This window comes from Gambusia affinis, linkage group LG02, assembly GCF_019740435.1.
Source record: "Gambusia affinis linkage group LG02, SWU_Gaff_1.0, whole genome shotgun sequence".
In the NCBI taxonomy this organism is placed as follows: Eukaryota; Metazoa; Chordata; class Actinopteri; order Cyprinodontiformes; family Poeciliidae; genus Gambusia; species Gambusia affinis.
This window is the reverse complement of record NC_057869.1, coordinates 23,363,359-23,386,681: the sequence shown is the minus strand read 5'-3', so window position 1 is coordinate 23,386,681 and position 23,323 is coordinate 23,363,359. Positions and strand designations below refer to the sequence as shown.

General features: G+C 42.6%; 1 protein-coding gene and 1 long non-coding RNA gene across 11 annotated transcripts in view; one reads left to right on the top strand and one right to left on the bottom strand.

Moving 5' to 3' along the window:
- The window catches only part of LOC122841399, a 33,552-nt gene extending 25,612 nt beyond the window's left edge, over positions 1-7,940 (top strand). The window contains exons 2-3 of the long non-coding RNA XR_006372384.1: positions 7,436-7,485; positions 7,674-7,940. This is a non-coding gene — a long non-coding RNA (uncharacterized LOC122841399). The remainder of the gene's footprint in view (positions 1-7,435; positions 7,486-7,673) is intronic.
- Positions 577-23,022, bottom strand: sema6dl (sema domain, transmembrane domain (TM), and cytoplasmic domain, (semaphorin) 6D, like). 10 transcript variants are annotated; one of them, XM_044134543.1, is made up of 20 exons: positions 22,863-23,022; positions 16,625-16,793; positions 16,057-16,168; positions 13,745-13,805; positions 13,472-13,534; positions 13,270-13,371; positions 13,054-13,144; positions 12,700-12,819; positions 11,468-11,556; positions 10,468-10,685; positions 10,258-10,389; positions 9,497-9,652; positions 8,377-8,550; positions 7,950-8,090; positions 7,664-7,741; positions 7,470-7,528; positions 6,845-6,901; positions 6,188-6,370; positions 4,411-4,667; positions 577-4,313 (listed from the first exon to the last, which is right to left on the bottom strand). In XM_044134543.1, exons 2-20 carry the CDS (start codon positions 16,743-16,745, stop codon positions 3,183-3,185), a joined length of 3,345 nt encoding a protein of 1,114 aa, XP_043990478.1. In that variant the 5' UTR covers positions 16,746-16,793; positions 22,863-23,022; the 3' UTR covers positions 577-3,182. The 10 variants fall into 10 exon arrangements, with proteins under 10 accessions (XP_043990478.1, XP_043990496.1, XP_043990505.1 ...); XM_044134561.1 differs by having other exon boundaries at positions 6,200-6,370; XM_044134570.1 differs by having other exon boundaries at positions 4,426-4,667; positions 22,863-23,020.
- Positions 23,023-23,323: the final 301 nt, after the last annotated feature.

Sequence of the window (23,323 nt, the reverse complement as noted above, 5' to 3'; positions counted from 1 at the left end):
CTTAGATAGACAGCTGGATAATTTTCAATTCACTTGGTGTGGATGCAGTGAAGCAGGAAAAATAATCATTTATCCACTCATCTTGCTTTTTTTTCTATAGCTGTTTGGAGGTCTTCTTAGTAGAGAAATGTCTGTAAAATTCTGCCTATATATTATCAGTACTTGCATCTGAAATAACCACTGTTTGTACATTCCTCCACAGCTCATTCGGGCTTAGATCTTAGGCCCTAAGAAGTAGTTTGTCCAGATGTTTGGGGAGTAGAAGAACATATTACTTTGGAGTACTTCCCACATGCTGTGTTGTGTGGCCGACTCTGTTGCTGACCTCAAACATCACAACAGCCAACGTCTAAAAATAGGCTTAATCGTTCCTCAGTCGTGTGTCTGATGGGCTCACAGAAACCAACTGAGACAAATCAGGCCCTCATTTTCATGCAATAACAAACCAATACAAATTATGGTTCCCATGTCAGATTCTAAGGATCAGATGCATTATTGGTGTTTTTTCTTTTTTAAATAAATGCAATTTTTATTTTTTATTTTGTTGGCTGAAAACCACCACAGAGAAACAATTTCTGTGCAGTAATATTTTATTTCAACTATACGTGCCGTGTTAAAAAAAATCAACAAAAACATGAAACAAAAAAACATTATTATTTACACATTCACAGTACAACTTTACACATATCTACACGCCCAAATACTCTGGAGATAAAATATACAGCCGGCTGTGCATAGCCATTATGCACAGTATTTAAAACAAACATACGTGAGATAAAATGTTTCATCTACACATACATTAAAGTCTGACTGAAATATAAAGGCTTCAGTTTGGATTGCAACGAAAAGACCCAGGTCATATTGCAATGTACAAGGCAGTTGAGCAGTGTTTGATGAGTGCATGTCTGTGATGTCAGTGTGCATGTGTCGAGTAGAAAACAGAGCATAAACACTGGTTAGATGACAGGCAGAAAGCCCCTACATACAATCATCACTTGTAAACAAAACGTGGCTTTGGGCTAACAGGCAACTGACACTCAAAAAAAAAAAAAGACTGCAAAAGTCACCCAAATCATGTACCCACTGCTACAAGAAATGATCCCCCCAAATCGTCCTTTCTGGCAAACAGAGACAATCCCCTTCCCAACACGTCTCGGGAATTACAGAATCTGCACCACTGTCGGCTGTGCAGAGGGACAGCTTTCATCTGAACATTTGAATACTGTGTTAATACATTGGCAGTGAGCAGGACGGGCTGCATCGAGCCTTCTACTCAACAGCGCAATGTCTTGACCGCCCCTACATCCTGTAGTTATGAAAGTACATTCACTGCATGGCACCACTTTGTCGTGGAATATCACAAATCTTCGCAACACTGGCAGTAAAAGGGAATAAATAATTTTAACCCAGTAAGTATTTTTCACTGTCCTTTTGGGGGACTTAAACTCCCAAGTGGAATTAGTTAGAAACTTTTTTTTAGACAGATATCCTGCTAAATTTCAAATTGCTTGTATAAAAACATTTGCAGAACATGTGACACATACAGAGGACCAATTAACATTGCCAACAATACATACTGTACTAATTTGTTCTGTGAATAAGGCACACAATGCACAGATTCAGGTTCAGTTGCCTAAAAATATTTATACCCTTTATTTATATTATTTAAGTATATACAGGACCTTGTCATTCCCAGCATGACTTATTTGGACACATTAGTGAATGTTGAGTTGATTGTACACTGGCCTTTTGCAGAAAAAAACTGCGCTAGAAACACAGGCTGTGGAGCACATGACAAGAATATGTCATTGGACTGTACTGAGTTCAGATTTGTTTTTCCTCCTTAGATTTATTGCAGGGGCAATCTCCTGGTAGCCTTGTGTTATTAGGGGGCATAAGTCTAAGAGAACAGAAGTAGGCTGAAATGTCAACATTGTATAAAATTCTTTTTCTACTTTCACAGTGGTACATTTAATGAGAGACAAGAAACACTTGAAAATAATGTTTAAAAGTATTTCAAAGCGGGGCAATATTATGTATTTTTAATACTACTACTAATGAGAGAAGACCAGTATAACTCCTAGACATGGGCAATTAATAAAAGGATGCATTTCCGTCCTGGAGAAAAACATTCTATCCAATGTTCTAGTCACAACAGTGTGTTGATCTGTACTTTTCCCACCTCTGTTTACAGTATAACACACAGACTCAGACACAAGCAAATGTCCACACCCATATCAGCTGTCCTAGCATTGGTTGAGGAAACAATGCATTAATGACAAATGCTCTGTCTAAAACCCATAGCAGCAAATGTCAAGAAGTCTATTTTCCCAGTGAGTAACAGAATCCCTGCTTTCTGCATACACCCAACATAAGCAACTTCAGCCCAACCCAATCAAATGATCATTAGTGTGTGACACAAAAATGGATGTATTCTTGATTCAGATTATAATGTTGGAATAAAAGACAGTGACTCAAGTCTTCAACACATCTTAAGGTGCTTTCACTGACACATGGAAACTCAAGACCAAATATGTATGCTACTTTTTCAGAAAGCTGCTTCTCTGGTCGACCAAGAGACATTCAAGCATTCACATCCTTTTTCACCTTGCCTGGTACTCGGTTTAGTTGCTTGTAGTCAGATGTAGCTAAAGCAGAATGCACACAATGACTAACTTTCTTTATTTCCCCAGGCGCATCACAACCATAGTCATCACCTAACTCTTCTCTGATCAGTTCACATTAGTGGGAAAACAGTGCTCAAGGGCAGTGACAATTGAGAACCATTCTTCAAGTATTCTACTACTTTTGCCCACACACGTATGCCACACTGGCCTGTTGAGGATGCCCTAAACCTTGTACCTTACATTGGAACAGGTGGCACCAAAACCCAGGAACAATGGTGAGCAGCAAATTCACCATTGTCTGCTATTCATTCCCATGTGGCTACTGGGTGCAGGGAAGCAGTTGAGGTTGGAGGGAGGCCCAGTAGGTTTCTTTGGCCATGTGGTGTTTTGCCTTTCCAGTGCAAGTGAATGCACATGCCATTTAAAGAGCATTTAAACACCTCAAGTTGATACACAAACACACACAAGGCCTTTTCCCATCCAGACACCCCAAGCCCTTGAGCACAAAGCTCTACAGACCAAGAGCCTGTTTAGAAATGTCCATGGTTGTCCATGTTAATAACTGTACTTGTTGACCACTCGCATCTGTGGAGTCTGTGGAGGAAACCCATTGGGTTTTGGGGGCACATCTGGCTTTAATGATGGGGTCCTTTTAAGCCCTGTTCGAGGAAGCGAGCCATGCCCACTGTAGCTGCTCTGTCGAGAAACAGAGGGTGGGTGGGGTGAGTGCATCCCTGGTGCCACCATTGCACCATGAGAGTCAAGTCTAGAAGGGGGTGTTGGGGGCATGTATCCCCCTCTGTTCATACTGTGTTGACGAGACACAGACACCCCCATGGTTACTCCATTTGGTGAGGTTGATAAGGACTGCCTGTGAGAGGCACTCCGGTGGAGTTGGTAACCCCCTCTTTGCCTTTCAAGGGTCCCACCCATGCTTAGGCTTCCTGTGGGTGTAGTGGGAGTGGAAGGCATGGGAACATCAACCCTTTTAGTGGGACTGTGCCTTGGTAAAGAGGAGGAAGGAGAATACAAGGAAGCTTCACGGCTGGGCACAGCTGGGGGTACTTCAGTCAGTTCCTCCATTGGCTCCAGCATGAGATGAGGCCTTGGGCGAGGCCCTGATTCTTCTTGTAGAATGGCTTTTGGGTTGGCCACAGAGTCATTAAGATGTTTTAAAAGGTCATTCAGGGTATTCCTGGCATCCACAGACCTCTTCTGATCTTTCCTGTGTCCTTTACAATCTGGAATCTTCAGTTGCTTTTCAGAAGAATGTGGCAAAGATTCATCACCATGGTCAAGGTTAGGCTGGTCATGTGTAGCATTGGGCAGCACAACTGCACTGGGGATGTTGGAGTGTCCCAGGGCAATATGAGGGTGGTTGGAACTTGCATTAGAAGGTGCAGGTGAAGAAGAAAGAAACTGTGGACTCTTTGCTGATGGGTTGGCTTCCTTGCGGGGCCCGCTGACCTTTCCATGAGCCTTTTCCCACTGGTTCTTGATGGGCTGTAGGCCTTTCTGCTGAAGTACAGGAGTGGACTCTGGAGTGGGTAGAGCAGCCAGTTCTGGGGGCTGACAGCCATCCCGTAGAATCATTGTCTTGGTGTCACCGTTGGGCGAATTCAAGTCTTTACCATTGCTCAGCAGATTGGTGAACAGCTTGGGAGAATCAATGTTGGTTTGGTATTCCTAAAAACATAAAAGTAAAGGAAACACAGTAAGATAAGACACAGCTTTGCTTAATTTGTAGGTACTTGTTGCCAAAACATGTTGAAGGATAAATTACATTTTCTGGTTGTACCTTTACAGGGCTGTCAAATAGGCCATTGAGTTTGACAAAACTCCCAGTTGAGTCAGAGCAGGATGGTGCAGACTCCATGTCCTTGTGGACGTGCCTTGGTTTACGAAGGACAGAGTCTCGATAGCAGAAAACGATCAGTCCAGCCAGGAGAGCCCCCATCAGAAAAGCAGCAAAGACGCAGGTGATGAGGATGTTCATGTGGACCATCTGGTTACTGTCACCAGTACGGATATCCCATACACCTACAATACAGTTATACAATGGTTAACACCTCAGCAAATACACTTGCCACTGGGGTGATTGAATGACACATACTTCACAATATACCAGAAGAAATGTTTGTGTGTAAAACAATCATGCTGGATTTTTCACTTTTACGCTTCTCCCATACAAAGCACCTACATGCAAGTCAGCTACTTTCAAATTCTTTGAACTAGTAAAGCACAGATAAAGGACACATTTGGTGAAATTTGGCAGTCACTGCTCTGTACCTGCATCCATTTCACCATTTACAGGAAACACTGTTAGTTCAAAAGAGTTGACTTGACCAGCATTCCACAAGAGGCCATCGTGCTTCTAAGCATCAACAGGAAAAGAGTTCTCTCTTATCTGAGATGGAGCCAAATTGACTTTTTTTTTTTTTTTGCAGCAGGATCTTGGTTGGAGAATAGAGATGCAATGTTTGCATTCAGAGCATTGAGAAAGCTTCTGCTCTACACAAGGTTTGTTAGTAACCACAGACACGGAAGGGGGTTAGTGATCCACTGAAAAGCCACAGCAGAGGTGTGGCACAGGAGGCCCAGTCAATTATCTACCAGCCAGGATAAACTGTCACTAAAGCTAGCTGAAAGAGTTCTAGAAAAAAAAGGATAGAAACAAATAAAGAAAGAAGGTGGCAGGAAGTAAATAACTTGACAGGAAACAAAAAAAGCAAAGAAAATGAAAGTGATGACACAAAACTATAACAGACAAAAGCAACACAAATAATGTAGAAATTCTGTGCATTAAGTGCTCTCCACAATTATTGGCACCCCGGGTAAAGATAGCGACCACACCAAAAATCATGGAAACACGTTATGGAGACATTTGCTGAGACAGATGCTATTCTTTTTTGCGATATTCAAACAGGTGAGTTTGGATTTTGTAAGTTTTTCAGCCTTTTTCTAATTGAAATGCTGCTCTGACTGTGGATATAGATAAGTTCAGATGATTATCTATTACAGCCATTTGCTGACTTATGAAGATCAACACAAATTTGCCTATCTTTAAAGTCGCTCTCTTGTTGTAGAAAAAAAGGTTGCGTGTCATGTAATATTTATACCGCAGGTCGTGGATTACCCTTTAAATACTTCTAAACTTTATCAACTCAATAAAAGTACAAATAAATAAAAACAACTGATTTGGTTACATTTATTTCTTTATTTATAACATTCTTTATTTAGGATTAGGAATATTCATGAACCCAACATATATGCATATATTTATATACCTACACATACTCATATAATACACAAAAAACATTTATTTAATATGATTTTTGTGTAAGTTGTGACACTGGGTATTCAGCAAAAAGGTAATTTGATAACACTGAATAAATGTAGTCAAATTAAAGTTTGTTTTCCAAAAGCTAAGGCATTTTTAAGGCTTTCAATCTATCTTTACCAAGGTTGCCAATAGATATGAAAGACGCTTCTTGCTTTTTGCTGGTAACTATTAGACCAGCTTTAACGCAGTATTTTTGGCCTCCCTATAGGAGCCTTACCCTCTGGCCCACCTGGGAGAGAGTTTAAAGAATGGGATGTGGCTGGGTCATCCTGTAGCACAAAGCCTGAGCCGTAGAGCTCTGGACGAGGCCCTGAGCTGGGGCTTTGACTGGGTATGAGTACTGGGGGCTGTATGGGCCCACTGGGTTGGACAGTGACTGGTGCAGATGAAAACGCCATGTCTGTGGTGACAAACAAACGGTTAACAAATTGTGCAGGAGTGTAAAGTATACTGTTATCCCAATTAGTAGGCATGAGCAGAGCATTTGTGAGAGAAAAAAACTTAAAAAAACAAAAGAGAAAAAAACACATTTACAGAGCCAAAACAGTGCATCATTGAATATTCTAAACAAGAAGAAGAATATTGGATTAAAGTGTTGGAGTTGGTACACAAGATTACGGATGCTAAGAGTTGAATGGTTGGCATGCATAAGAGAAGATGGATGAATCAGGAAAGGAAGTGATGCTATGAGTGGTTCTGTGCTGTGGTTAGAGCACCTATGTGGACTACGTTGTTTGTGACGGTGAAAAATGAAGCGTTAGCATTCAGTAGTTGTTTGGAACAAGAGATGAAAAGTAGCAAGGATGGAAAGAATAAGGGTGGGAAATGCTGAACTCAAAGAAAAGAAACCAGTTGAGTAAAAGATCAAACTAACCAGAGGTAGGGTCGCCAAATGATTTGTAATCTGGCGCTGAGGTAGTGCCCAAAAACACTAAAAACAATTAAAAGGACAAGAAATCATTATAAGGGAATTCAGAGGTAAAAATAAAACTGAACACTTAAAACCTGCTTTGACAACTAATATTTAGCTTCCTAGCAGTGTTTTTTTTTTAATTATTATTATTTATCCTGACTGGAAGCCCTCTGGTTCTGATCAATACTGAGGTTCAGCCTTGGTCATGTTTAGCCAATACACATGAAGAGAAAATTGCGAGATTCCTTAGGATTATAATTGTCCACTCACAAAATTTAATAAGACTTCTGTCATTTGCATGAGCTGAGCATGACCTTTTAATTGTACATGTCCATGTGTGGGCGTTACAGGCAGCCATAGTTACATGTGGCCATGTACTGTATGTAGATGTGTGTGTTAATACTGCGAATACACGTAAGTGGTAAAGTTACTGGAGTGGTTACTGGTTGTGAGGGTGCAGGCTTATGGTGTATGCAGAGATGGGTTTGTGTTTCGTTTGTGTACAGTCTGTGTAAGTGTGAGCATAACTGAATGTGTTTGTCCGCGTTGCAGGATCAATGGCACGGCATGAGGATGAGAGTCCTACCTTGACAGTCTCCAAGGTGAGTGGTATTTCCATATTCAACATCCTGTTCGTATCCTTTCCTGAAAATATGAAGGGAAAAACTTGGCTGTTACTTAAAAAGTTGCAAACGGCTCATGCAGTCTTGTTTTCTCATATTTGGTATTTTGTTTTCTTCTTTTTTTTTTTTTTTTTTGGCAACCGGCGCTTGAACTCACAAAACACCAGGCTGTATCCTCTCACAGGCTCCATGAGGCTTCCAGCCACAGTAAGGATCTCTTGATGCAATGCATGACCTGGCACACAAACACAGTGAAAAACAGGCTTAATGATTATGGAAAGAACATCGTTATCATTTGTGACTGACTGAACATTAACCATACGGCCGCCTAAGGTCAAACCGCTATATTGCCCTTTATGATGTTTACGGGAAAAACGCCTCAAATAAGGTCAAACACCTATGAGTGACAGTACAACCCCATGGAATGAGCCGGTCTCACTTACTTTTGGCAGGAGGAGTGCCTTTCACAGCGACTCAGGGGAATACGGATGACACAGCTTGAAAAGGCAACATACAGGCTGTGTGTGTTATTGTCCACATGAAGCGAGAGGACACGCTTATCATCCTCACGGTTAGACGGGCACCTGGAAGGAGACGATAGAAACCTGTCAGCAAACTCATCCTCTAAAAGACAGTAGATGGAGACACTTAAGGTGTAACCTTTTGTCCAATCTTTAACATGTGACGCTTCATCAGATAAATAATCACTTGCACTGCAATTGTGGAGAACGCATGCAGGCAGACGTTGCCATGTGTGCCGGGCGCTTTTATTTTAAGAGTTGCTGACTCACCAAGCGAAAGACACAATGGGGAAGAGAAACGGAGAAGAAAAGCAAATACAGAGCTGGAAGAAGGTTAATGTAGACCTACTTGGCCCTATTGAAGACATCAATCTCCTCCAGCAACAGACTCTCGTTCAGGGATAGAAGGGAAGTCTTCGCTAAGACCTTAAGGACGACCCCCGACTCGGCGCCGATGAAGACCACCGTGTAGTTCTTGTGGGGTCCTGCTTGGCCGTCTACAGCCAGCGCTGTTAGTCGGTACCTTCATAAGTAGCAGAGAAACATCAGTGAAATTGTTTTATATCTAAATAATGTTTACCTTGAACGTCGTAAGTTTAATCAAAACTTCCAAATGCTAGGAAGTCAAATGCTAAGAATCAAAATACAAGACATAGCAATAGCTAATTCATTGTGTGTCTAGTCCATTACTGCATACTCTTACTGATATTTAAACATGAGGAACTTTAGCTGATTGCAGCTTTCCCTGAAATTGTAAAAAGGCTATCAATTTGGGAGTGAACCAAAGGTCTACAGCCCAATTAAACACACGGGTGTCATCTTTTATCTAAGTGAATATTTTTGTTTACCTTTTAAATAGAACCGGGATTTTATTAACTCCCAGTATTTGTAAGTAAAAAATGTAAACTGAAAAACATGTTGGATAAACTGTGTGCACCAAAAAGTCGTGATATTTACCCCATAAAGATAAGAGCTGTTTTTTTTGTGCATGTTTCATGTATGATTCCAGGTTTTGTGAACTTCAAGTTGAGGTTGTTTTATATTTTGAAAATATTGTTTTTCACTATAGATATTTTGGTGAGTATGCATCCATTACTTGACTAATGAAGATCAACATGCCTAAAAAGGCATGTTCTTTTCCCATATCCATTTAAAATACACATAGTTCATACTAATGTGAGACTGTTAGGTACAGTCTTGTTTTTCCGTTTGATTTAGAAACCTTTCGATCCCTCTAAAAATAGTCATAACACAAACGACGTAAAAAAGGAAGAAAAAAAAAAAACCAAGAAAAACATTTTAGGTTTCAAACAGGTCAAAGGAAGCCTGGATCCACAAAAGTGACATATAAACATGTCAGTAATGACATAAAAACTTGGAACAGTACTGTATATCATACTGACATAAATTTGCATAAAGAGTGCAGGTCTTGTGTTTCCATCCACAGATGTTTTTCCATGTATACTTACCGGACGCGTGTCTTGGTGAACCAAGGCTCGTCCCCAATCGAAGGCACAGCTGTGTCCATAAGGGGGTGGGACTTGATGAACTGCAGGGTGTCGTCTGGAAACTCCACAGAGCTCTTAAAGGATGCAGCCGGACCATGACCTGCACAACTCCCAGGCCTAAGATATGGAGAGTGCACATGCACAGAGGGCAAAAGGTCAAAGATTGGGCCTATATCGTCAAACACCAAGGAGCAATTATAACATACAATGAAATGAATGAAAAGCGCCGGGACAGTTTAGGGAGGGGGGAGTAGCAGGTGTCTTTTGGGGTATGGAAAAGGCCTCAGCTGGAAACATAAAATATACATATGCATGATTATCCCTCATTAATGATTTACAGGGGTATTGAGGTGCAACGCGGACTTTGTGTTTTGGACGCAGGGCATGGCTGCCGATTTAAGTGCCAACACTAAAGTAGCTAAATATTCAATGCATTTAATTATGCCAAATTAATAATTTAATCACCAGCAGATGGTGTGTATGCTGGGTCAAAGCTAATAACCCGGTGGCTTGCTTGTGAAAAAGATTTGATTTCACTGGGTTTAACCATGACAAAGAAGGACTAGGAAAGAGAAAATTGAGGTGGTTAACAGCTGCTGCTAAAAAAAAATTAAATGTTCAGTAACTCATGATACGCTTTAGCCACTTTACTGCGCATGCCCTTTCCCTGTTGGGATTGTGTACTGGACGGTGGGAGTATTGCCTGGAGTTAAAATTCTAACCGAGGTTTTGGCAGCTTCTCCTCTGGAAACGGCGTCCACACAGAGTCAGGGGTCTTCTGCTCCTTGAACCGGCCCATGAAAACTTTCTCTATATCAGTCATGGAGAAGGCACACACTGCTGACCCCGGAATACTGTGGGAGGGATATGACACCAATGAATAGGGATGTTTGAAGAAATATACAGCCCAAGATCCTCCGTCTGTGGCTCACCTGTTCATCTGCGTGGTGAACACGCCCACCACGGAGGGAACGCCGTTGACGTCGATGATGTCGGTGATGGACTGAAGCACGTCGAAGTAGAAGAAGGACTCCCCCGGCACGGAACAGTTCAGCCTCGCCTTCACGAAAGAGGTCCAGTGCTTCTCCAGCACTCGCTGCGACCCGCCGACGTCATTTTTGCAGATCCGGGCCACTCGGGAATAAACAACCTGCGGGGGGATAAAAGAAGGTTGGAGAGAGGACTGAGGCGAGCGGAAGAGGAAGGCATCTCTGTGAGTGTCACTAAAAACACTTCAGGTTCTTGAATAATAAATAGCTCCATCCTGTAGCAACTCAGCGCAAATCACTTAACACACACACAACCCATATTTAACTCCGTGTGAGGAGATTGTTCACCCCGAATGAAACAAACACAAAAAAATGTACTTAAAGCAGCACTGTGCGAAAGTGGGTCTGATTGCACATATTACAGGGGCAGAGAGCATAAATGAGGTACATGAAGCAGTCGGCTTAGACGCTTTTAATAATTCACCAGTGCAAACCTCCATCAGAAGCCAGGTGTCACCCCAGCATTAGTAGAGGTAAAATATTTAATAGCTAGTGGCTGATGGAAGACGCCGGCTTCCTGTGGCCGGCCCAGCCCAACCCAGGGTGAGGTATGGTCAAACGCAAAGCTGGTCTCCAACATGGACCGTCCTAATTCCCATTACATGACTGTTTGTTGGAGTGTGAGGGAGATACAAAATACAAAACCTGTAGGGGGCAAATCCTTTTACTCTGTAATGGTCTTACATTTGAAAGTCATTCCCAGTAAATGCTGGATGTTGAAATTTCCCTTTGAACTGGGATGTGGTTTATAGCCGTCTTTCCATCACCACTGAGGATCGTTTATCGTAGCGATTCTAACCTGTCCACTAAAGCAGGGAAGTCCTGCACACTGTGTTTTGGAGGAACATCCAGGGTGTTTAGATCAGAGGTTGCACTGTCTTACCTTTCCCAGATTGCTGTGTTCCACGGCAATCTCCCGGTAGAAAAAGTACACGTAATTCCCAAACTCGGCTGCATGCAGGAAATGAGGTTCTGAGGGGAAGAGAGAGACGGAGGCAGAGAGTTAAAGTGTATTTCTGCACCGTCACCACTGCTGTGCATGTTGAATATTTCAGGGATTTGTACCAGGCCGTATATGACAGGGGTGACCTAGATTGCCTGGGAGAGAACAGGCCATATTCCCGTGAAGCTTGGCAAGGCAGGAAAGCTCTCTATCACTCCAAAAACAGCTCTGACAGTCACGTACGTACATGCTAAGGCACCATGGGCATTTAGTTTTTTGGCATGTATTTCCAGAGAAGAATTCAGAGTGACGGATGGCTTTTTTTTATTATTATTAAATGATATGGTACTATGGTTTTGCTGGAAATGTTTTCTCCTCTGCATAAATATTCTCGAGAATCAGCCAATGACAGGAATCACCTTCCCTCTAAGGGATTTAGCTTAGAGTTTGATTTTTATTCATATAGTTCGGTTTTTGCGTGAGGAGTTTTTACATCTTTTTGATTGATCACAGAAACGGCACTTTATGGAGCCCAACCAAACATGATCAACCAGGAGATGAATCTGTATTTCGTATATAATAAACCTCCTCATGCATTGGCTACACAATGAGATTTCTGGTAACCGTGTCGTAAATTGTGAAATGGACTTGTAGAGGACTTCATAAAACAAGCATGTGTGAAAGTAGTTTGATGAAAAAGCAATAAAAATGGTCTCATTTACATTTTCTGCACAACATTTCAAGTTCAAATCAGTACGTTAAAGTATCCAAAATGGATAGCTGGAATCTTGTCGTCCAAAGACTTATTTTAAAATCAAAGTACATTTTTATGGATGCCACCAAAGTGACTCTCCTTAAAACCTCAGCAGTCAAAATCTCATCATCTGCCATGCTGGTTTCCAGCAGCAGACAAACTATCTAGTAGACTGTATTAGGGTTTTTTTTCTGTCTTAATGTAATATGTAAATTTTGTGAGAAACTACACTTTTCATTTTTATTAGCCACAAATTGCAATCGTCAAAGTGAACAGAAATGAAGGCTTGAAATGTTCACTGACTCTGTGAAGGAATACACAAGTGTTAAGTTGAACTTTTTTACGATGTTCTAATCGACTGACGTCCACTTGCACTGCTCCGTACAATTTAAAAGCACAGAAAGGGCCATTAGCTCACCTTTCAGCCATTTGGAGTCGTATTTGATGGTTCTCAGTGCTGATCCGTCACCCATACTACGGTAGATGACAGAATCACTGGCCTGGAAGTCAGCTACTGTTGCAGAATACAGCTTTCCCTCTAAGAAACCAAAAACAAATACATAAACGGTCACAAAACGCAGAAAGAACAGATACCACTGCTTCTCGCTGCTTTTTTCTTTTATAACACTTAATTGGCTGAGCTGTTATCGCTGCAGGCAGTTTTACCGTGGCAAAGACACAGAGGTGATAATGAGAACATAAGTAGAAACACATTAGTTGTTCTCCTGCAAGATTGCATATGCGCGCGGGGGGGTGTGTGTTCGACCCGTACCAGCGAAGAGGGCCACGTTGGTTTGCTTGGAGTCGAACGGGCACCGCGCCAAACCATTGATCTCTTCCCCGTCAAACTCGAGGTTATCCAGCTAAAGGAAACACAGAAATCACCCACACATCAGAGGAGACCCAGCGGAAACATGGGCACATCTAAGCGGCTGCATAAATTTGTCAAATTTCAAATGAAAAACTGAAATCGTCCCGGTCCACTGACCCTGTAGTATCTGCACATGGGGTTGAAGCCATTGGTGCCACAGATGAACACCAGGTCATCATTTCTGGGAACCAGCACTTTAATAAAGTTGTGGCACTCATCCTGGAAACAAACACACACACACACACACACACCCACACACACATATAATGAAAATCCACCTGCTTCTTTCTTGTCACGTCCCTTTTATTTCCATACTTACTCTATGTTTCCCCTTCACAGCACACATCTCTCTGTCACCTTGGCCCGATCGCCATGTTAACTTCTGTAAAGACACACACAGTGCATTAGACATGTGCATGTCAAACAAAATACACAGACTTGCACTCAGATACAGCCCCCCCTCTTCTTCCACCTCCGTTTTTTCCACTCTCGTTTTACAACCTGTCCGGTTTGTGATGAATGGCTCAGTGTTTTCTGAGGAGCCCTTTCAGAGTTTGTGGATTGAGAAAGCAGCTTGTGGCGAGGATCTTACCCGGTAAGAAATGATCTCGTTCCTGTAGGATTCTCTCAGACTGACGAGGTACACCTGATCCCTGCAAACACACAACAACGTCACACGCACGCTTCAGTCAGAACAACAACAAGGAAAACCCTGAGAGGTTCAAATGGGGTGGTTGTTTTAATTTTCTTTTATTTATTTATTTATTTATTTTTGCAGTTTTTCTGAGGCTCTGGGTCAATTCACAACTTCACCAATTTGTAACCCAGTTTACATTACCATTTTCTCTATTCTCAATTAGATTTTACACCTGTAAAAAAAAAAAATACTCCTTTTGCAACCTCAAACTGAAACCACAAGGTATCAGCATGTTAGCTTTTTTTTAAAAAGGAATATACTGAGATCTTTGAGGTCTTTGTCAACATACTTTAATCTCATTGAAATTTTAATACAACTGAAAATTACAGTATGAACAAAACACAATATTAAACTCTGATCTCATTGGCTGCAATTCTAATTTGCATTGTGGTCAGTTGTTTCTTCATGACAAGTTACGATCGCCACATCAAACCAAAGCGGTCTCCAACTGGTAGATAATATTCATTTAAGTCATGGTCTAAGGAAATATTCTGACAGAATATGGAAAATCAATATCCGATATGAAACATTTTTCACACCTGACCTTATTTTAATTTTAAAACTAAACTACAGATTCAGAACTCGGTCCCAGAAATGTTTCAAATTGATACTAGGTGGGAAAAAAAAACCCACAAAATAAAATAGTAGATATATTCACACATTTGAAACCTCACAAGTCTTAATGTGTAGTTCCGGTTTACTCCATATTGTTGAAGGTGTAACCTTTGGTAGCAAAGCACAGAAACTGATCTTGAAGTGGAATAAAACAAAAAACTGGACCACAAACTGTCACTTTGTGATTTAGCTAAAAAACGCTGATTGTTTGATGCGTTGGAAAGATATTGCTTGTATATTTTATACAGTCCACGCAGAATGAACATGCCTCCACATATAATGGCAAATATTTTGCCTGTCCAACAATCCAGTCTTCATTGAAGGAACTGAGCAGTGTTATTTTGGAGTATCCTATTTATAACTTAATCATATCAAAATGATCCCTTTAACAATCATACCACCCAATGTAACTATGCAAGTGGTCTTAGTTTGCCTTAGTAAATGATGGATGATAAACTAGAACTGCCCGACTTCAAAATTCCCTGATTATCTGAACCCTATTTATTGAGAACCATTTTTTTTCTTTAATCATTACTTTATCCATGGTTGATTTACATTTACATTACGTGCCAATAGAGACCATAATGTCTCTCTTGGCAGACAGAAGGTCTCAGGACTGCAATGTGGGTAGCATATGCCTACAGCATATTTTATCTACACCTGCTGAGCTGGATGTACACCGCCATGAGTCAATGTTAAAAACACTAAGGTCAAAGAAAAACGAGGATTTTAAATAACAAGCAAGACATCATCAGCCTACGGGGAAACTTCATGTTCAGGATTACTTCTCTGAATATCCTGAATGCTCTCTCTGCATGAATATTACCAAGGGTTTGATAAGTTAACTCAAATGTCGATGGCTTGTTTAAGGTGGTCCGTATAAACAAGCAACGGCGGGTAGATACAAGTAGGTAATCAATGAATTATAATTTGAAAAGGTTAGTAAGAACCATCCCAACACAGCAAACAGATCAATATGGTCAATGGTTTCCTTAGCATTCCAGCCTGTTGTCTACCAGTGTAAACAGAACACTGAAATGGCTCTGAAGAAATAGAGACAGGCAACAATTAGGGCTCGCATTGACTGCTCTTGATTTATTTTCATTCATCTGACAATTGATCAGCCCTTGGACAACATATTTCTGATTCATTTTTTTCTTTTTTTACTGGAGGCACAAACTGGCAGGAATAGGATCACACCTGACAACAAAGCACCATGTGGTGGCTGCAGGGACTTTAGAGAGACGTTTCATATTGTTGATGTCAAAGCAATTTCGAGCAACAACATTAGTGCTAGCAGCCACATTAATTCCGCTGGCCATAAATACAGAAAAAGACATGTAAGGATGCCAAGAAACCCCCCCTGAAAGCACGTCAGGCGGGCATGATGGACGCCTTCATTGAATCAATACCAGCCATATACATCAGATGCAGGGCTGGGAGCCACAGATCCAATAACACTAAGAGCTTTTTCACTCGTATGCTTGTGTTTACGTGCCAAGCAGTGACTGAGTATATTGATGTGGGGGGATGTGAGAAAGGGAAAGACGACGGATCGAGATGGCAAATGTGTGTGTGTGCATTAAATATACCTGCCAGCGATGAATAGCGTGTCCTGTATTTTGGTCATCAGCTGAAAGTCGAGGCGATGCTGGGAGTCGTTGACAGAGGGCCTGCCTCTGAACACAGGGTACCGCCGAGTAACTGCAGAGAAATCACACACACACACGTTCAGTCGGACTAAATCTCACTTCGTTAACGTGACTGCTCTGATTAAAATGAAGTTAATACAGAGGCTTGTATTTAAGACACACTGCAAATCACTGTTGCACTGTTGTGCACGAGCTCAACAATCAAACCTGCATGTCATTAGTTTCCTGTGTTAGGTGGAGGCTGCTTATGTCAGCGTTTTTTTGCTTCGTTGTTCCAGTGCGTAGCGGAAATGGAAATGAAATCTTCCCAACGCTACAACTGGCCGTACAGCAGAGTGATTTTATGAATGTGGGACCATGGAGTGTGAACTTGCTGACGAGGCAAACTGGATGGGACTCTGCATTTTGTGTTAATTCGGTGCAGTAAATGAAATTAATAAAAATGTGGAGACTGAGGAGGTGAAGAGGTGTTACATGTGATATGAGCGTTTTGTGCGTGTCCACTCACAGTGCGCGTCAACGACGTCTAGGGGCACGATGTCCTCCGGGAAGCTGACTGCGAGGAGAGTGCGCGAGGCTGCCAGCAACAGCAGAAGCTTGCTGAGCAGAAGCGCAGCTCCCTGGCCCATGGCTGCTCACAGACGACGCTTCCTGTTGCACACTGCTGGAGATGTTACCTGGAGACATGGAGAAAAATGCAGGCTTGTTGTTTCCTTGGATGTTGGTGGATTTCGTGCCACGGCTCAACGGTGACGTCAACTCTAGTCCTACGAGATGCTTAAAAGTTCAGCTGTGACGTAATGATGCACACTTAACGTTGCCTCTGATTTATTGATGACTGGGTTGTCGATGGCGAGGTTTGGCCACTTTCCTCCCCCAACCTCTTGCTGCATCTGCCCTCTAAAAGGAAGGTCAGCCAAATAGAGTGGTGGGGGCTTCTCGGTGTGTGTTGGAGACAGCGGAAGTCCACCCTGCGAGGGACGCCTGCTGTCGCCGTACATCTGTGCTCTGATTCGTTTTACTTGGCCGATTTACTTGGCACTAATCAGCACATTGGCGCTTTATCACCACTGGTAGCGCAGCCTCTGCTCTGACCTTAGCAGAGTTTTATCAGTGCTCTGCTGGCAGGTGTCACTCCGGGCTTTCCATGGAGTTGGTCTGCTCTATTTTTATCGCAGCACAGCGATTCCCTCACTTGCGTCTGCACTGCGACGTGCGTACAGTTGTTTTGACACGGTTGTAAATTTAGGAGGTAATGGTTTGCACAGTGTCTGATTGGAGATATGATATGCCAACGTTTGCAACGGCAATAATTTATCGTGGGCGTGGCGGGGGGTTTAATGTGTGAGTCGGTGTGTGAAGGAGTACTTTAGGGACAGACTCTGTCTGTGCATATTAATGACTGGTGTACATTCAAATATTTATAAGGCAAACAAATTATTCATGGCGGTGAAGCCTGAACGGATATAAACAATTTACTGAGAGACGTCACACAGGCAGGGGGATGGATTAGCTTGGATCACACTGAGATACCCCGACGCATACACGAGGCATAATCGCACTTTCAAATGCTAGAATGCAAGGTCTGTGTTGGACGCACAAATAAGAACGCACACACAGAGAGAAAGTATTGACTCATTTTTCAATTAGCCCCAAAGCACACCTGCTCCACTGCTGTCTGTGTGCCCGGCCCTGCCAAGCCTTTAGCGCTTTGATTGATCCACACAGGAAACATGGCTGATCAGCGGCCAGAAAAGACAAATCTATAGCCCTCACCCTATTCACTGTAGCAATGTGAAGACGTTGTAAACCGAAATCTGATTGGTTCAACTTGTCAAAAGAATCACATATTTGATGCCGGCGCCGCCAGAGCAATTTCTCAGGTATCGAAAAACCTACACCACATGGTTGTCAGGTACCAAATTAGAGTGTAAAATCAAAGTCAGAGCGTCATGTGAGCATGCAGAGTGCATAAAGACGGCCTTTATGCTAACACATTGATAAAAAACATGCTGCTTTTTCACCCTAATCCTGTGTTGATCTAAATAGTTACAGCTCGCTGATCAAAGGGAAGGGCTGTTAGCTGGAATCAGAGTAAAGCCCATGTGTTTTAGTCATGAGCAGTGTGTAATCATGGCTATTCAGCGCTCTGTGGGATACTGAGGCCTTTGAAAGAGCAGTGTCATTAACTCTGAGTAATGTAATGCCTGTATGAGATGATGCTTAAGCTTCATCAGTCCACATAATAGTTAAATTAGGGGTTTGATGTCTCAGCAGAAATTGAAAGATTTCTGGGACCAGAAGGTTATTTTCACAGAGATCTATACCGAGCACCTGTTAGGATCCTAATCAGAAGGAGAAGTGATGTTGCTGCTCTGTAAAAAAAAAAAAGCCTGCTGGTGTCCCTTAAAAGCATCACATCTTCTTTTTTTTTTTTAACTACCTTCTTTGGATGCACTCTTGCACTGAGAATTGTGCTATTTTAAAATCTCTTGCAATAAACTGCTGGGTTTCGAAGAGAAGCTTGGGACAGGAATAGATACCAAATGCTCAACAGTGGGGAAAAAAAGCAGGAGAGCTATGAAAAGTAAATAAACTGAGCTGTGCAGTTCTACTTTATGGTGCTTTCATGAAAGCTGCAGGCTGTACACATATCCCAAAGTTGGCGGTGGTCGCAAGTAGATCATTTCTTCACTTGTCAAAAAATTTGCAGTGCTTCCCTTTATTGCCTCGTCAAAAACATTCCAGTTTTTATTTTTCTGTTACTAAACAATCCAGGAGGAAAACACTCCAGGGTGACACTCGGAGAATCTTCCTTGCACGGCTATCGCCACCGAGCTCTGAAGGAGCTTTCTATAGAAACTTTAGTGTAAGATCAGCGATCTAAAATTACTTCTTATTCTCTTATGAGGCCCAGTTTGTTTTCAGTTGCCTGCTCTTTGGTTCCTGCCCTCCAGTGTGTGCACGGGGTTATGTGCACGTAGGTATGTGTGTGTGTGCATGCACACACAACGCCTCAACAAGTCTGGAGACGCTCGGCTTGTCACGCAACTCAGTGCCATTCAGCGCTGCCTCGCTCTGACTCTGTTATTACAGGCTTTTCAGTGTCCTACAACCACGCACTTTCACTGCCGACGCCGCTGGCTCCGGTCCACGGTGTTATACATGGGGAGGGGGAAACACAGAGGGGGGAAGGGATCTGCTGGATTTCTGTTTCTACTGACAGTGGGTGACTTGGGTCTCTAGCCCAGTTACGGTGGTTGCAGCTCCAGCTTTAATGTTCCAAGCTTAACGCGGCAGATTAACACTTATCCTCCTCTTAGCTGTGTTTTCACTGCCACATGTACCCTCACCTCCATTGTGACACTGGATGGAAGTTATTTTCTTCTTGCAAGGAGGCCCTTCTTGGAGGGAATGGGGATCATAAGAAAGAGCGGCAAACAGCAGTGCATGAGATTCCGTAAATTGTGTGTGAACTTGTGGCGTGGTTGTAATCCCAGCAGAACAACGGCTGCTGCTCGGGGGCTCGTCCACTTGTCGTCTCACACTACGTGAGCGGTGAACCTAACACAGGAAACCAGATAACTAAGGAGTGGGGGTTCAGGCATTTCTCTACCCTGTGCATGTTTAAAAACACATACAAGCACGTGTGACCTAAAGCTGTGTACATCCTGTAACGTGGTTTTTGGTGCTCTCCTACTTGGCTCGGTGAAATTAATCCAGATGCAGCTCCACTGGAAGGCTGAGTTGGCCAGAAGATTAGAGCAGCTACCAAACACGCACAGAAACAAAATCTATTCCCTTCCCACTTCAGTAATAAGCATAGCGCTCCTAACTGCCAGCTATTTATGCCAGGATTACGTCTGACGGGCTTGGTCGGACTTGTTGCTTCAGAGATTTGGCATAAAGGGAAGTTTTTTGCTTCCTTGATTGCATGCTTCCAAACTTTTCCTCCATAGCTCGACGAACAGGGGAGTGAAGCAGGAGAAAGGCTGCTCTCAGCGGTAGTTCTGCACAAAAGCCGTACGTTGCAGGTGTGACGAAGAAACAAAAGGGGGCTTTGGGCAATAGAACACAATAGAACCGCACCCCCCTCTGGCCTGTGGATCCATGTTTATTGGATGTTTCTGATCACTAAACAAACAGACTGGAGCCAAATGTTGCACACATGGTCAAGGTTTTACCACTCTGTCTATTTAGCCCAAGCAATCAGTGATCAGCATTTTAGGGAAACCATAAAGGGATGAAAGTGGTCACTGTATGGTTTAATGGCGGTTGTTCCGGGGTTACGGCCGGCTGTAGAGGAGGTTAACGGTGGTCGCTCTGGTCACCGAGCTCTGACCCTGTGTCCAGCCAGGCGAAAGCGGGACACACAGACCAGCTGTGCTGTCCGAAAAAGGTGGAAAAATAAAAAATAAAAATCAGGGCTTGTTCTGGTTGCTTCATCTGGCCCATGGTGTGGTGTTCCTCCACTACATGCAGTTTGTAATTACAGCATGAGCTAAGCTCTGTGATCTTTCTGGCAGGAGTTCAGATCCTTTAGACTTTTGGGGATTTAGATGAATTTCTAAAGGAGAGTTTGAGATTATTCGGCAAATATGGAACCAGCATTTAGATCATGAGTCAACTATCATCATGCTTAAACGTTCACTGAGAAAACAAAAAAAGAATCAAGTTAGTTTAGGAGTAGCTTTGTTAAAGAATAAATAAAATATGAAACATATATGTGTGTGTATATATATATATATATATATATATATATATATATATATATATATGAGCACTTCCTGTTGCTTTCTTCATCACATTTGCCCACTTTTTCTAACACAGCAGATTGTGGAATTACTCCTGTACTCTTTCTGAATTCCCAATCCGCATATTTCTTCGTTCACTCCAAATTTTCCAACTTTGCATGAGGATGTTTCACCCCTGTCCTGACTACAGAGTGCATGCTCCAGCCCCTGCTCTAATGCATGCATTGTGCAGACCGGAGCATGAAGGCATTCGAGTTTTGTCCGTGGTTAATCCTTTCATAGCCCTTTTAGTCCACATGTAGGACTCATACAAAAGAACAACAAAGACTCGGGGGACAGCGGTGGAGTGACAACGGTGATGGGGCTGCTTTTTTTTCTTTTTTCTTTTTCAACTGCCTTCGTTGCGCTTTATTCATGCCCAGAGCTGGGCTTCCATGCCCCCTCTGCCTGCGAAAAGGTTAGCAGCGCTTCTGCTGTTTACTATTCAACGTCAAGATGGCTTTGAAAAAAAATAAAAAAATAAATAAAAAGCTAGGATGCTTTAAAAATAGCAGAGGCATCAGAAAAGGAACCACCTTCCTGGTAACTGTCCGCCCATCTCCTCTTATTGTTTAACAGCCCACTCTTTACCAACCCCTCCAGTCATGTGCACCGCCACCAGAAGTTGATTTTAAGACATTAAAATAAGAGAAAACACTTCCATAATTTTACTCAGCATTTCATCAACAGTTTGATTCATTCTAGAAACAGCAAATATGGATGTTTGTAAAAAATAAACGTTGGAATATACGGATTTTACGCACAGCTTCAACGGGCTGCAACCATTTTTCCACAGTCAGTCATCAACGCGAAATACTTTAATTTCCAGGACGTTCCAGCCATTGATTAGCTTTTTTTGGGGGGGGGGGGAAGAAGAGAGCAGTAAACCGTCCAGTTAGAGATTTAAGGTGCGCCTTGATGATCGCACACAGCTTGGTCTGAAATCGCAGGAAATTAGACACTTTATCCTTAAGAAAATCCCACATGTCACCTACCTTGAGCAGCCAAATTCACGCATGAATGAGATATTCCGACTGAACGTTATAATCCTTTGATAATCCATATGCGAGGAAAAGCCCAGCCTGTGATATTCCTGTTGTTTTAAGCTCCATCCGGAACCCCACTTTTTTTCATTTCTTTTTTGTCCCTCCTTCATCCAGATGCGTTCTGTGATTTTTCAGCTCCGCTCTCCGCACGCAGGAGCATTCTGACTCTGACTCGGGCTCGGTCTCCGTTCCCCGGGCCCCCCTTGCGCTCTGATGAGTGATCTTCAAAGCTCTGCCACGACCACACAGCCCCCACTATACCACCATCCCCTCCCTCTCTCTCTCTCTCTTTCTCTCTCTCCCTCTCGTACACCAATACACCAGCCCCTTCCACTACTATTAACTTTGGAAACCAGTGAAGAAGGGCACAAACAGGAACGACGGTTTCCTTACTATCCAGCTTTCTGACTTTATTTGCGCGAATTGATTTGGAAAGAGCAGCGCGCAGGAAACATCTACCGACGTTTATCGCAAACTAATCACTTTGTCTGTTTATATAAAGCAGTCCAAGTTGCATGTTTACATCAACCGGTTTCACTTATTTAGTTATCTTATTAAAAGTTGCGAGCAAATATCTGGGTAAACAATTCAAACGTGGTCCCATCTTTCTCCAACACCCAGTGGGAAGAAGCGTCCGAGCCGAGCAGATTCATTTTGTCACCTAGAAATAAATAACGAGCAGACTCTGGCTTGAAATAAAAACAGTCCAGGGTCCCACTATTCCTCTCAGATTTTTCTGTTTTTGTTTTTTTTAACAGATCAGCACAGCGCCTCTGTCAGAGGGAATATAGCCTATTATAGTTTTCCTAGGAAAAGACTTCTCTCTAGTTTTCCTCCCTCTTCGACTTTCACCGTACAGTGTGGTGCAACAAAAAGTACATCCACGTATCATCTGCAAGGGACTCACCTCATCTGAAACGGCTTATAAATGTATATATATATATTATGTATATATCTCCTTTTTTGGACGCGCCGCTTTTGGTAATCCAAAAAACAGAAAATCTCTTGTGCGCGTCGTAGTGAATCAACTTCTCCTGGCTGGGAGAAAAACAAACTAATGCACGGCAAATGGTGTAATTCGACCCGAGCAAAGTCAATCCATCCACTGAGAGGACCGCAGCCTACCAATAAGCAGCGCTCTTGCTCCAGTCCCTCCCCCCCACAGTCCTCCATCTCGCCTCGGTTGGTTTGGGCTTCTCTCTCTCTCTCTCTCTGCTTTACTCTGGCTTCCTTCCCTTTCTTTCCTAAAGCCTGGAGAGAAAGGAAAAATTGACCCCCCTTTTTTTTCAGTTCTGCTTGTGACCCTTTATTGCTCCCCCCTCCCCAACTTCCCAGTGCTAAACCCCATCCCCCCTTCTTGAAGTCAGA

Coding starts and splice junctions, on each gene's coding strand:
- sema6dl (XM_044134543.1), bottom strand. CDS start 16,745: ATGGGCCAGGGAGCTGCGCTTCTGCTCAGCAAGCTTCTGCTGTTGCTG. Junction 11,557..12,699: donor CGACTCCAAATGGCTGAAAG/GTGAGCTAATGG, acceptor TCTTCCCCTCAG/AACCTCATTTCCTGCATGCA. Junction 6,371..6,844: donor ATTTGGCGACCCTACCTCTG/GTTAGTTTGATC, acceptor TTGTCACCACAG/ACATGGCGTTTTCATCTGCA.